This window comes from Eupeodes corollae, chromosome 2, assembly GCF_945859685.1.
Source record: "Eupeodes corollae chromosome 2, idEupCoro1.1, whole genome shotgun sequence".
NCBI lineage: Eukaryota > Metazoa > Arthropoda > Insecta > Diptera > Syrphidae > Eupeodes > Eupeodes corollae.
Window position 1 is genome coordinate 145188459 of NC_079148.1, and position 12976 is coordinate 145201434.

The window sequence follows — 12976 nt, forward strand, 5'->3', positions numbered from 1 at the left end:
AAAAAGCAAACAACAAACAACTTTGCTCTTAAAAAACAAAACACATAAAATACAAAAAAAAACGTCGAACGTCGCGTCCGTCGTCGCCATTTGACGGCGATTGCAAAAGAAGAAGTTTCACTTTCGCTTTTAGATTTCGTTGTCTTTCCTTCTTCTCATTCTATTTGCCTTATTTTTCCAACCTAACCAACTTCAATTCAACTTCGACGCTTGACGCAAGCGATGAATCCAACAGATACGTTTTTTTCTTCTTTCTTTTTAATCCATGGCTTCTGCCATGATCTTCGATGGTTACTTTCTTTCTTCTTTGTCGTAGTCTTCCTTACCACGGCCTACCACTCTTTGACTGCAAAGCGTCGATGTCGTCATTGTGGATGTGTTGGTGTTAACATAACTGTTTCCAGTTTGTTGGACGCGGAAGCAGTTTTGTTTAAATTTACTCTGGGCACATAGTGTGTTCGTGTTGGAGTTGGATGAAGCCGCCGTTTAGGGCATTTTTTCCTCCTCTTCTTCGTCTTCTTTGGACTTCCCACTTTTTTTTAAGTTGAGCTTTGGGTAAGTTTGGTTCGGTTTGTTGTTGATTTTTGTTTTGCTGCGGCTTTCTGGCACGAAATCAGGTCACAAGGGAAAAATGAAAAAAAAAAAAAACGCATAAAATTCAAGTCAACGAAAGCGAAATGAAGTGGGCTGCCGCACGTAGATACAAAATTGAAAAAAAGATGACATCTTCCTTCTTTCGTTTTCATTTAAGGTATTATTTCTTCTTCTACTTCTTCTTTTTTGTTTTCTTTTTCTTGAGTGTGTCTTGATTTTTTAGGTATACATTTTAGTGATCTGTTTCTTCCGTGTAGCGTTTTGTTTGTATTCTTCTAGTAGTTCCGCTTTTTGAGACTTGGTTACGTATACGCCCCAGTGAAGCATGATCATTTGCATGCACCATTAAAGATATAAGTAAAGAAGAATATAAGAAATATGTACTATGCTACATTTCACTTTCGATTGGAATTGATAATGATGGGAAAGGTTTTTCTTTTCGTAGTTGGAATTGTGTGTTGTGCGGTGTGGTGCGGGGAAATGAGAATAAGAATGATAATGATGATTATGGCTATCGTTTTTTAACTAGAGATTAAAAATATAATCTACAGAATGGAAAAAGAGATTAATAATTAGGAAGCTTAAAGGGAGATTAAGTTGAAGAAAGATCATGAGCAAAAGAAATTCTTGGAATTGATATTTTGGATAGTTTTTCAAAACATTTGAAAGAGGGAAGAATAAGTATGATTAAACTTTCTTCAGGTTTGAGATATTTTAACCTGAAAAATATCTTATTCCTTCATTTGGAAAACTATTGGTTCTTTGGAATATCTAGTTATAAAAGTATTTCCAAAAAGAAGTTTTATTATAATATTTAAAAAAAACGAGTATATTTGAGAGAAATCAAAAGATGCTAATTTCATTGTAAGGAAGAAGGTTTGAAACTGATGGACAGCCTTACGATTTTTTTGTCTAACAAATAAAATAATGCTTTTTAAGAGTATAAAGTTAACCTTTCTGAATTAGAATATTGGCTTGTAATTTTTCTATCACATCAGGGTTTTTAAAATACCTCTTGCAAATGATAAAAACAACCAAAAACGGTGATTTATGACACATTTCTTAGCATTAAATAATTTAAATCATTTAAGTAACCTAAATATTTTCTAAATTTTGTATTAGTTATGAATTTTTATTTGTCTTTATAAGAAAACCTTTAATTTTATACATTTTGGAGTTAACTTTATGTTCTGATTTTTAACCATCCTCTTAAATTATAAAAATACCTTTCTTCAGCACTTTTTTATATTTTTGAATACATTTCAAAAACTTGATGTGATAGTATTGTTTTGACGGCATTTTGTCTGCTTCTATAATCAACAGTTTTAGCATAAATGGCGCTGCTTTTAAATTTATGTAAAACAAATGAAATCTTAGAACTTATGAAGTTTTTTTTTTTTTAAATTTTATGAAATACTTTAAATATTTGAACTGAATATTGAAGGCAGGGATTACAGCTTTAGAAACCTATCATTAACCTTATTAAAAAAAATATGCTTCACGAATTTCGATAGGCTCAAAAATTCTCAATAAGTGATTTTCAGAATCTATGCATATTTTTTTTTTCATTAACTCGATAACCTCACCAATTCAATCATTAAAGTCTTAAACTGATTTTTAAGCATTGAAATTTTATCTATGTTAGGTTAGGTAAAGTTAAAGAAGCTGTCGGTGAAAGAGTAGGACAGTAGGTAACACAAAGACCAGTTTAATAGCCCATTGTGATATCACATGAATCTTAAGGCTTTCTTCAGAGATCAACGAAACCAGTTTGAATCCCTTAAGGAACATTGAACGTTTAGCGTTTTTGAGCTAGACCAGCGCATATAAGAGGTGAAGAACTGTTTCCCCTTCTTTACCATTCATACAGATGCTGCAAAAGTAATTTAAGAATGCGCCCAACTACGTGGCGTGCTTTTCTTTTAGACAATGTCCGGCTATTAAACCGATTATCGAGCTTACATGCGATCTGCTTGAAGTTAGTACAGCAACTTGATCACTTTAACTCTAGTGTAAGCCAGATGTTTTTTTTGATTTTATCTATCATTTGAACTCAAAAAAAGTCTAATGGTGTTAAATCACAAGATCCAAAGACCAATTGTGGCCATTGAGAAATAACACGTTGAGGAAGCTTTTCATGCAAAGTTACAAACTATAAGACAGTGACTACACAATTTTCATTATATTTGAAATGTTGCAAATTTTAGTAACGGCATGATTTAAACTTATAAAATACCAATTTTTCAGATTCTAATATATCAGCTGTCATAAAAGCTTGATAATCAAAATACAACCTCTTATTGGAAAACCTAGTATATTCCCTTTGATATTTCTTTTGAATGTTTCAATATTTTGTATGTTTTAGAATTAAAATCATCTTTCGTGTTATTAAAATTAGAATTTAAAAATATATATTAAGAGTTTGAAAAAAGAGTTTTTTATGCAGAAAAGGTCAAATATAAGGATTACATTTTATTTAAAACATTTTGCTGACTTGAGTTTAAATTAAACAATTATCAATATTCTTATTTATAATTCCTAAAAAAACTAGAAAAACAACAAAAGTATCAATATTACACAAAACAATCAAAAAATAACAACTTTATGTTAAATTATTTACTAACAATTAAAAATAATTAAAAGAATAGAGAAAAACAAACATAATACATATTTTTTTTGAAATAGGTTTACACTTAAAACAATATTTCGCACTAATTCATTTCGCATCAATTTATGCGATCATAAGTACTTTATGCTATAATTAAAAATAAAGTTTGTTTATATTCAGGAAAATCAGGGAACAGCAAGGAGATATGCGGTGACGATAAATTCAAAGAAGATGGCGATCCATGGAATGTTGAAGCACAGGCCGCCTTCCTAGGGCCAAATTTATGGGATAAAACATTGCCATACGATGCTGACCTCAAGGTAACACAAGTTAGTATTCTGGTTACACGCCATTTTATTCATTCTTTATTAAAAAATGTACATTTAAAAATCATTAAAAAAAAATCTCACGCTTTTCTTTATAAACGATACTGAGTGTGTGTGTTTTTTTTAGTGAATACAAATTTAAAATGCATGTTTTGAGCTAAGACTTGTAAATTACAAAAAACAAACACTATATTCTAATCAGAAAATTGATAAGGTTATCATAAATAAATTGTTGATAACAAAATAAATATAAAAATGATCATAAAACATTACAACTCTCTTACAGTCATAAAATGAAAGAAATAAGAAACAGTTTTAGCTTGAATTTGTTTAGCTTAAATGTGTTTTGAATTATTGTTGTCTATTTTCTTTAGTATTGAAGATTTTGTTAAATTGTGTTTTTGATGTTTGGAATTTTTGTTTCTTCTATGCATCAGTATGCGGATTTAGATGAATTCCTATCGGAAAATAATATTCCCGATGGATTGCCGGGAACACATTTGGGACATAGTACTGGCTTGGGACATCGATCGGATTCATTGGGACACTCTACCGGGTTATCGCTAGGTCTCGGACACATAACAACAAAACGCGAACGGTCGCCATCCCCGTCGGATTGTATTAGTCCGGATACTCTCAATCCACCATCACCAGCTGAATCAAGTGAGTAATATTTTATAATAAGTTAGAAAAATGTATTTAAAAATAAAAGTTATATAAATATTTAAATCTAAAACATTTGTTGGCTAACTGAATGATGGATGTCATTTAAATTTGAATTATTTTATCAGTTTGATATTTCTGAAACTTTCTTTGAAATATTAACTGACTTAATGAAGTAAATTTAGCTTGTTCTATTTTTGAATACTCTTTTATGCAAAAGAATAAAAACAACAACAAAAAGAATGTTTAACATGTACCAACAAATAATTGATTTAATCTAAAGTGATAACAAAAACTCAGATGTACCACAGGAGCCCACTCTTGGGCCACTAATTTTTTTGAAATTCGGTAATAATTGCATTATGGATGGACAAACATTTCTAATATGATTCTTCTTCATGTCAAAAATTCAGTTTGTTTTTGACTTTATCGTACAGTGCTTTATAGACTTTGAAACAGACAGTGTTCACAGTCTTTTATTCACCTAATCAGGAAAATAGTATTATAGAATTATTTTCTTTTTCGTTAATTAATAAGTCGTTTTGAAAAGAGCACAATATTTATCAATTTTTTAAAGAATTTTTTACTAACTAGCCCTTTTTTAAAATGCACAGAATTGAACCTGATTTCTACGAATTTAGTGATTCATTGTTAAGATGTCTGTCTCTTATTTTGGCATCAGTTTCAAGTTTTAACATGACGGATGTCATATTAACGACAAATTTAAATAAAACATTTACATTTTATTCTGAATCTATTCTTACTAAAGACAACCTTGTGATGACAGTTCACTCTTAAGGCGCAGTTTTCATTAGGCTGTTTCGAAAAAAACTCATTTTGACGACTAAAATTTTTTGCTCGCTTCTATTCTATTGATAAAGATGTGGATATTAGAAAGACTCTCATTTTGAATCTTTCGTTAATAAAGACAACTTTCTGTTGATAATTCACTCTCAAAGCCCTATTCACATTACACTATTTTAAATAAAAACTCATTTTGACGTCCCATCACTTTCTTTAATAGACGTGGAAGCGAGAGAGATTCTTATTTCATATTTGACATTTCTAATAAAAACATAAGACTATTTTAAAAATTCATTTTGACGTCTCAAAATTCGTAGAAGGGAGATGTTGGTTCTGACATTGCTAAAGACAACTATCTGTTGATACTTCACTCTTAAGGAGGAGTTCACAAAAGACTTTTTTAAGGAACGTCGTTGACGTTTATTCAATTATACCTGCTTCTATCCTACAAAATAAATGTGGAAGTCTGAGATAGATTTGGATGCTGAATCTGTATTTACTAAACACAACTTTTTATTGACAGTTCACTTTTAAAGCCCGGCTTACATTAGACACTAGACTATTTTAAATAAACTTATTTTGACGTCTTGTTATTTTTTCTCGCTCCAATGCTATAAAATAGATGTAGAAGGAAAATAGGCTAATTTTTTAAATCTATTATTGCCAAAAACAACTTTATTTTGACAGTCCACTCTTAATGCTCTGTTCACATTAGAACGTTTTTACTCAATTTGACACTGTTAATTTGTTCTCCCTCACATCCAATCATTTAAAATAAATACGTCAAAAAAAACAATAGTTTTACAAATTTTAAAAATATAAACGTCAAAAATGTGTTCAGCGTCTAACAAAAATTTTAAGTATATCTGTCAAGAAGCAAAACATTGTCAAAAAGTTCAATGAAAACGAAAATGGTTAATGTTTCAAAATCATATTTCCAGCTAACAGACAAAAAACTTAAATCTATTTAAAAATTGAGCATATTTAATCGATTAAAAAAGGTGAAGATTCAAAATGCATTCAGAAATAAATGCAAAAGAATATTTGAATGCTCTTAAGAATATTACCTGTTATTTCAAGATTTTTTCTAGACAAAAATTGGTACATGTTAAGCACATTTCTCCAAAATATTCTCCCAAAAAATAATTAAATTTAAAACATTTCAAAAAAATATTAATTATTCTCACGCAAATGCAATGGAAACACTTTTTTGCTTATTACCCATACATTTACACTTTTCCCTTAAAATATGTTTTAAAAAAATATATATACATATAAACGCTGCCAGTGTTGCCATTGAATATTTTCTCTCTTTAATATTTATTTAAACCAAAAAAGAACAATTATTTAAATTTTGTTTGTTATCTAAATTGTTTCAGCTAATTTAGTTATAAGTTTTACATTTTAAATAAATAATTTTGTTTACATATACCTTAATATAAAATGTTCAATGGTGATGTGGTTGATGATGATATTATCAAATGCTAAATGTTATAATATTTCTAATATTGTTGCAAAAAAAAACAACACAAAGCAAAAATCCAAAAAGAAATTCAAAAAATGTTCCAAATTCAAAAAAAAAATCACATAAATTAAATGTGTTTCCCATTTGCGTTTTTTCTTTAATTTTTTTTCTTAATAACTTTTTTTTTTGTTCTCTTTTAATCTTTTCTTTTTATAATTTTGTTCTTTTTAATTAATTTACCCCCCGCCACGCCCCCATTCATTTTTTTATTTTATTTTACAATGGACAGTTTGTGAAACATTGTTAACATTTAGTATTTGATATTTCAGCGTTTTCATTTGCATCGTCGGGACGGGATTTCGATCCACGTACCAGAGCGTTCTCAGATGAAGAACTTAAACCCCAACCAATGATAAAAAAATCAAGAAAACAATTTGTTCCAGATGAACTTAAAGACGATAAGTATTGGGCCAGACGCCGAAAGAATAATATCGCTGCGAAAAGGTCACGAGACGCACGCCGACAGAAAGAAAATCAAATCGCCATGAGGGCTAGATATTTAGAAAAGGAGGTGAGTTTTTTATCAAACTCAAATAGACCTTAAACAAAAAAACTTTAAAAAAATATTTTTTTTTTCGTTTTGGAAATTTAGAACTCAACTTTACATCAGGAAGTTGAACAATTGAAACAAGAGAACATGGACTTGCGAGCACGTCTATCCAAATTCCAAGATGTGTAATGTCGGCCCCATTCTTATACTACTTATTTAAATAATATAAATAAATCAAAATTATTAAATGAAAAGATTCAGAATATTTTTAAAGTGAATAAGAAAATATTAAAAAAACAAAAACATTATAAAAATAATAAAACATTATAAATAATGCAGCTAAATTAATGAAAAATAAATAAATAAATTAAACAAAAAATGTAGCTTAAGTTATATTGTTATTAATATTATTATGATTGAGAGCAATTATATACATACATACATACAAACATACATACATATACACACACCAGAAAAAGTTAAGAAATTAAATTAACTAATATTCATTCAAAAAAACAAAAATTAAAAACAAAAAACAAAAACAGTACGGGATTGCAAATAATAATTTCATAAAACAGAGAAACCATTAACGAATACATTTTTAAAAAAATATCAATTAGTAAAATAAAATGCAAAGTTAAATTTAAAAAATACAAAAAGTTGGTACATTTGTAAATTTAAAAATAAGGACAAAAACAAAAAAAACAAAATCAACAACAATACTGAAGTAGAGAATATTCTATAGTTATTCCTGCTGACGCTTACTAAAAATAATTAACAAAAACAAAAAAACGTTAAACAAAACAAAAATCCTAAGGCAAAATAAAATGCAAAGTAAATATATTAAAAAAAATACAAAAACAAAAAAACTTAAAACTTGTACCTAAAGAAATATTAAATTGTTAACTTTTATTTTGTTTTAATTATTATTATTATCACTTTCTTCTATCTTCTGGCGCAAAACGTATATAATTCATTTTTATTGTTTTAATAATTCTTTTTTAACTAATTTAGTTTGTATAAAAAAACAAAAGATCTTTTCCTTAGTTTTGGGATACATCGCAATTTTTAGTTTTTGTTTTGTAATTAAAAACTTTATTTTATTTTTAATTAAAATAAAAATAAAAACTAATTGATAAGTGTAATTTTCCTTTATTTATGTTCTTATGTAAAATAATTCTTTTAATATTTATTTTTTACTTTCATTGAAGATAATAATATATAGAAACAAGAAAACAGTAGAAGAAACAAAAAACATAAATGATGAGTCAATTGATTAAACTTTTTATTTTATTATTATTATTAAATATATAAATAATTTTATTTTTATTGAATTTTGTTTTAGTTTTTTATTTTAATTTATAGATGTATACTCTCAAAATAGAGATTTAATTAATAAACAAAAGCTGTTAAACTAGATCTAAAAACAAAAAAAATCAAACACTTAATATTGAACACACCATGCTTTAAGGAAAAAGATAGAAACTACATAAAACAAAAAAAGTTAAAGTTAAAGTTAAATGAAGTGAAGTGAAATGAATAAATATTATGTTCATTTTGCTAAAGAAACGAAAAAAGTAGGATGTTGATTTTAAATTTATTTATTTTTTACATTAATTTTAAACAAACAAAACAACAACTGTAGGGACATTGTTATTAAAGAAAAAAAGCTTGCAAAAGTTTAAACATACATTATTATAATATTATTTAAAAAAATAAAAAAAAAAACATTTTTTTCAGCAACTGAAGCTATATTATAATTATATTATTCATATTATGTAGGTAATAATATATTTTTTGTTTTTTTTTCTTTTTGGAATAAAAATTATACAAATGATTCAAAAAAAAAAAAAAACATTTTAATCTATTTTTGTATTTTATTTTAAATGGTTTTCTATAAGCACGTTAAATCAATGAGATTTTTCTTGAAAGGTGATTATTTAAATTCTATTGTCGCCTTGAAGAGTAAATTGCTTCAGAATATTTTAAAGACTTCAAATTGAGTTCTGAAATTTCACTTTTTTTAAATATTTCTTTCCCCCTCTCTCCCCAATCTGATAGTATCAGCAGCTTCTTGGTAAAAATCATCAACGATCTTAAAAACTTACTCCTTAACAAAATTAATTTAAATAAAAATTATTAATATTTTTGGAATTTTTTTAATTTCTATTCGTATGTTTGTTAAAAATTTCTCACAAGAAATTGTTTTAATTTCTATTCGTATGTTTGTTAAAAATTTCTGAATTCTTCATTTTAAGAAAAAAAACAAAATTTCCTTGTATTTTCTAAATGTTAAAAATTTAAATTAAACGTTACACCCATATGATTGAATTTCTTTAAAAATAGTTCTATAGCTAAACTTGGTTCAAAATGGTTTATAATTCTTAAGAATTTGCCTCAAATACCAATGAAATTATTATTGTTAAAAACAGTATTCTTGATTTGTTTTTAGCATCTAAAGTCTTTAAGTCTATTTTTGCTGTAAGACCAGTTTTGGACGAACCCTATAACATTGGGTTAGTTTTTTTTAATTGAAAATTATTTAAAAAAACTGTTGAACAATTTAAGATTGGATTCTTTAAACTAGTAAGCAGTCACTAGGCTTTCTTTTTTCATAGCTTCTGAACTAAATTGTTAATTGTTTCCTTTTGCTGTAAAATGTTAAATTTAAAATATTACACTCACAGCTGTCAAATGTCATTAAACAAAAGTATAAACGTAGCCTTGGATACGAAAGAGATATTAGACACTAAATGTTTCTTTTTATCTGTAGAACTCTACGTTCCACAAAATAAATTTAATAACGATACAAAATGTTTACAATTCGAAAAAAATACATAATTGAAATTTGACGTTTTAACTTTGATAGAGAAAAGTTTTAAGCTGTGTTGAAAATGCCCTTTTGGAGTAGATGGCGTTGTCTAAGGACATATTCTTTCTTTACCATCTGTCAACTTTGAAGGCTATGTCAATTTTTTATTTTGCTTAGTTTAAAAATATAGTGCTTTAAAAATAAAAACCTTGGTGCAGATTTGGAAATTTATTTAGATATTGAAAACAGCTAATTGTCACTCTCGTAAGATGTCCTCGTAACTCCGCATCAAGAATTATAATTAGAATCCATTTTCTAGAAAATATTATTTCATGTATTTTTCTATTTTGTAGCAAAGTTTAGTATTCAAAAAAAAATAAATACTTAACTATATCCATAACTTCAAAAGTCAGAAATAAATGTTTAAACAGTTTAGATCTAGAACTCTCGTTTTGTTGGTGTAAGTCGCAAGGTATTTTTGTAATACTCATGAACTCAAAATTAAGATAGAAAATACTCAAACTGTTTGTGAAAAAATTCCAAATTCCGTCTATAGTGTCCCTGCAGTTCATCTATTTTATTTTATTTAATTTTTTTTCTTCTCATAAATAGTGGAATATATAAAAAAACAACAACAACAACAAAATATACAAAACAAATAATACATGCTTAAAGTGAAAAGAAAAACAAAACAAATCATAAATAACACTGCCAAAATTTATTTTATTGCAGTGCTTTGAGTCTTCCTTAATTTTCGTACTAATCGAAATGATAGTGCCTTTATTTCTTCTGAAACTAAAAAAGAAACACAAAATATGAAATTTAAAATAAATCAACACTTGAAAAAAAAACTTACAAATATATAAACAATGATTTGAGAATGTTTCCATCTATACATATTTTTAAATTGCTTCTCAAGAGAAAAATAAGAATACAAAAAGAATATTAGTTTAGTTTGCAAAAATTCAATCCCACTATTTATGAAAAATCAATTATTAATATTTTCATATGACGAATGTAAATATTTATTTAAACAATTAAAAAAAATAAGAAAATCAACATCCACTTGAGTAAAAAAAAAAAACAATAAAAATAGAAGAACACATTTAACACACAAATTTAGCCAACTTGAGCACGATATCCTAAATTAATAAATGCTTTTCAAGCTTTTGTTTAGTTACAATTATTAACTTCCTTATGCAAAACACAAATCAAACCAATGAAAAGATAAATTATGTAAAATAAAATGAAAAAACTCCTAACATAGATTAAAAAGAAATAAAAACAAAATAAAAACAATTATGTTATTATGAGCGATCTCACAGGATTAAAATAGAAGCAACACTAAAAAATAAAAACACTCACAAAACAAATTTTAATTTAAAAACAACAATATTATTAAATAATAAAACCCTAACGACAAATTTATTTTAACCGCTTTAAATGGATTTCTACAAAAATTAACATTATTTTACATAAATGTGAACAAACATACAATTTAAAAATATCAATTTTTGATTTAGCTTCAACTTTTAAATTAAATTTAAAAAATGAAAATATTGTAGTACCGCCTCAAACGAAATACTACGAATTTACAAAAACAAAATAATATACAAAATATTAAGTTAAAAGTGCGAAAAAAACATCCCAGATATTTACAAAACAATGTCATAATAATGTCCTTAGTCAAAGGAGTTCTGAATTTCAGAATTGAAGAACATACTCGTTAAAAAAAAAATAAGATATTATTTTTAAAAAAATACTAAAAGATGCTTTCAAAAACATACATACTTTAAAATAAAATAATAATAATTTATATAATTTGTGATAAAAAAATTATTTCACTTAAAAAAATAAACAAGAATTGGCAAATTTGTATATTTCATTATTTTTAGTTTTAAAAACATTTTTTTTTAAGAATATTGAAAATATTGTATGAATCAGGTACATTTTTAAAATAAAGATTTGAAAAAAACACAACATTTTACTGTAGATATTTTAATATTCTAATATTTAGAAATTGAAAGATAAAAAACAAATTGATTTCGTTGAAAATTCAAAAATGAAAGTTAAAAAAAAATGTTACTTAAACATGCAAGCAATTATTAAATTATGTAGTTGTCAACATTTAACAATGAAAAAACAAAATCAAGTGAAAAAAAAAACAAATTACATAAATAAAAAACAAAAGAAATGTACACTAGTAAATAATAATAATATATAATAATATTATCTATAGAAATAGCAAAAACAAATAAAAAGAAAACATATTTTTGGTAAATAACATTTATTGAATTATTATTTGAATTTTTATTATAATTATTATTTAAATAAACAAACAAGAAAAAAACATGATGAACAAAATTGTTGTAATATTTGATAATATATAAATTTTTGTTTTTTTTTTTTAATAAAATGTATTTGAATTTTGTTAAACATAAAAATTTATTTGATTGTTGTTTTTAAGAATGTTATATTATTTTTATTATATAAATACTAATAAACGATTCCTACTGTTATTGAATAAAAAAAAGAGTGGTATTTTTATTTTTTTATTTATTGTTTTTGTTTTATATTTTTTTGTTTTATATTTAGTTTTTTTTTTAATTTGTTTGTTTGTAGGTAGATGTAGATTTAAGAAATTGTAGTTGTTAGTGATTTGTTGGGAAAAATAAATAAAATAAAAATTAAAAACAAAAAAAAACATAAACATATAAAACGTATTTATGTATATTTTATTTATTTATTATAATGTGTTAGATATATATTGTTTTTAATATATTTTTGGAATTGTTTTGGCGGTAGGTGGTGAATGTGCTTGGGTACTTCACAACAACATCAAAAAATGGGTTATTCACACTGCCTAAAGATGCATTTATTTATTCAAAAAAGACGATTTCTTGTATCAAAAATATTGCCTTTGAAATCGTTCTCAATTTTCTTTTCACTATACTTATTGCTTTGGACAACTAGAAGCTAGGCACCATTCGTAAGTCATGAACACCGTTCTATATTTGCTTAGGACTAAAAAGCTTGAGCATAGCCTTTTATAGTCAATTTTATTGTAGCTTCAAAAATTCTCCCAAATTTGGGCAGACGATAACATTTTCTTAGAGCTTAAAATGCTTAAGAAATCAAAGAAGAAAAATCACAT

At 25.8% G+C, this 12976-nt stretch overlaps 2 protein-coding genes across 16 annotated transcripts in view; one reads left to right on the top strand and one right to left on the bottom strand.

Moving 5' to 3' along the window:
• LOC129945529 (transcription factor VBP) overlaps window positions 1–11312 on the top strand; it is a 57017-nt gene extending 45705 nt beyond the window's left edge. For 5 of the 15 annotated variants that reach the window (XM_056055321.1, XM_056055322.1, XM_056055323.1 and 2 more), the window contains 4 exons: window positions 3368–3531; window positions 3966–4191; window positions 6775–7031; window positions 7113–11312. In XM_056055321.1, coding sequence (XP_055911296.1) covers window positions 3368–3531; window positions 3966–4191; window positions 6775–7031; window positions 7113–7199 — 734 coding nt within the window. In that variant the 3' untranslated portion in view covers window positions 7200–11312. The remainder of the gene's footprint in view (window positions 1–3367; window positions 3532–3965; window positions 4192–6774; window positions 7032–7112) is intronic. The other 10 variants (XM_056055326.1, XM_056055329.1, XM_056055331.1 and 7 more) reach the window with 8 other exon arrangements.
• LOC129945531 (RNA-binding protein 45) overlaps window positions 1–12976 on the bottom strand; it is a 292274-nt gene that overhangs the window by 100845 nt on the left and 178453 nt on the right. The gene's annotated exons all lie outside the window — the stretch shown is intronic.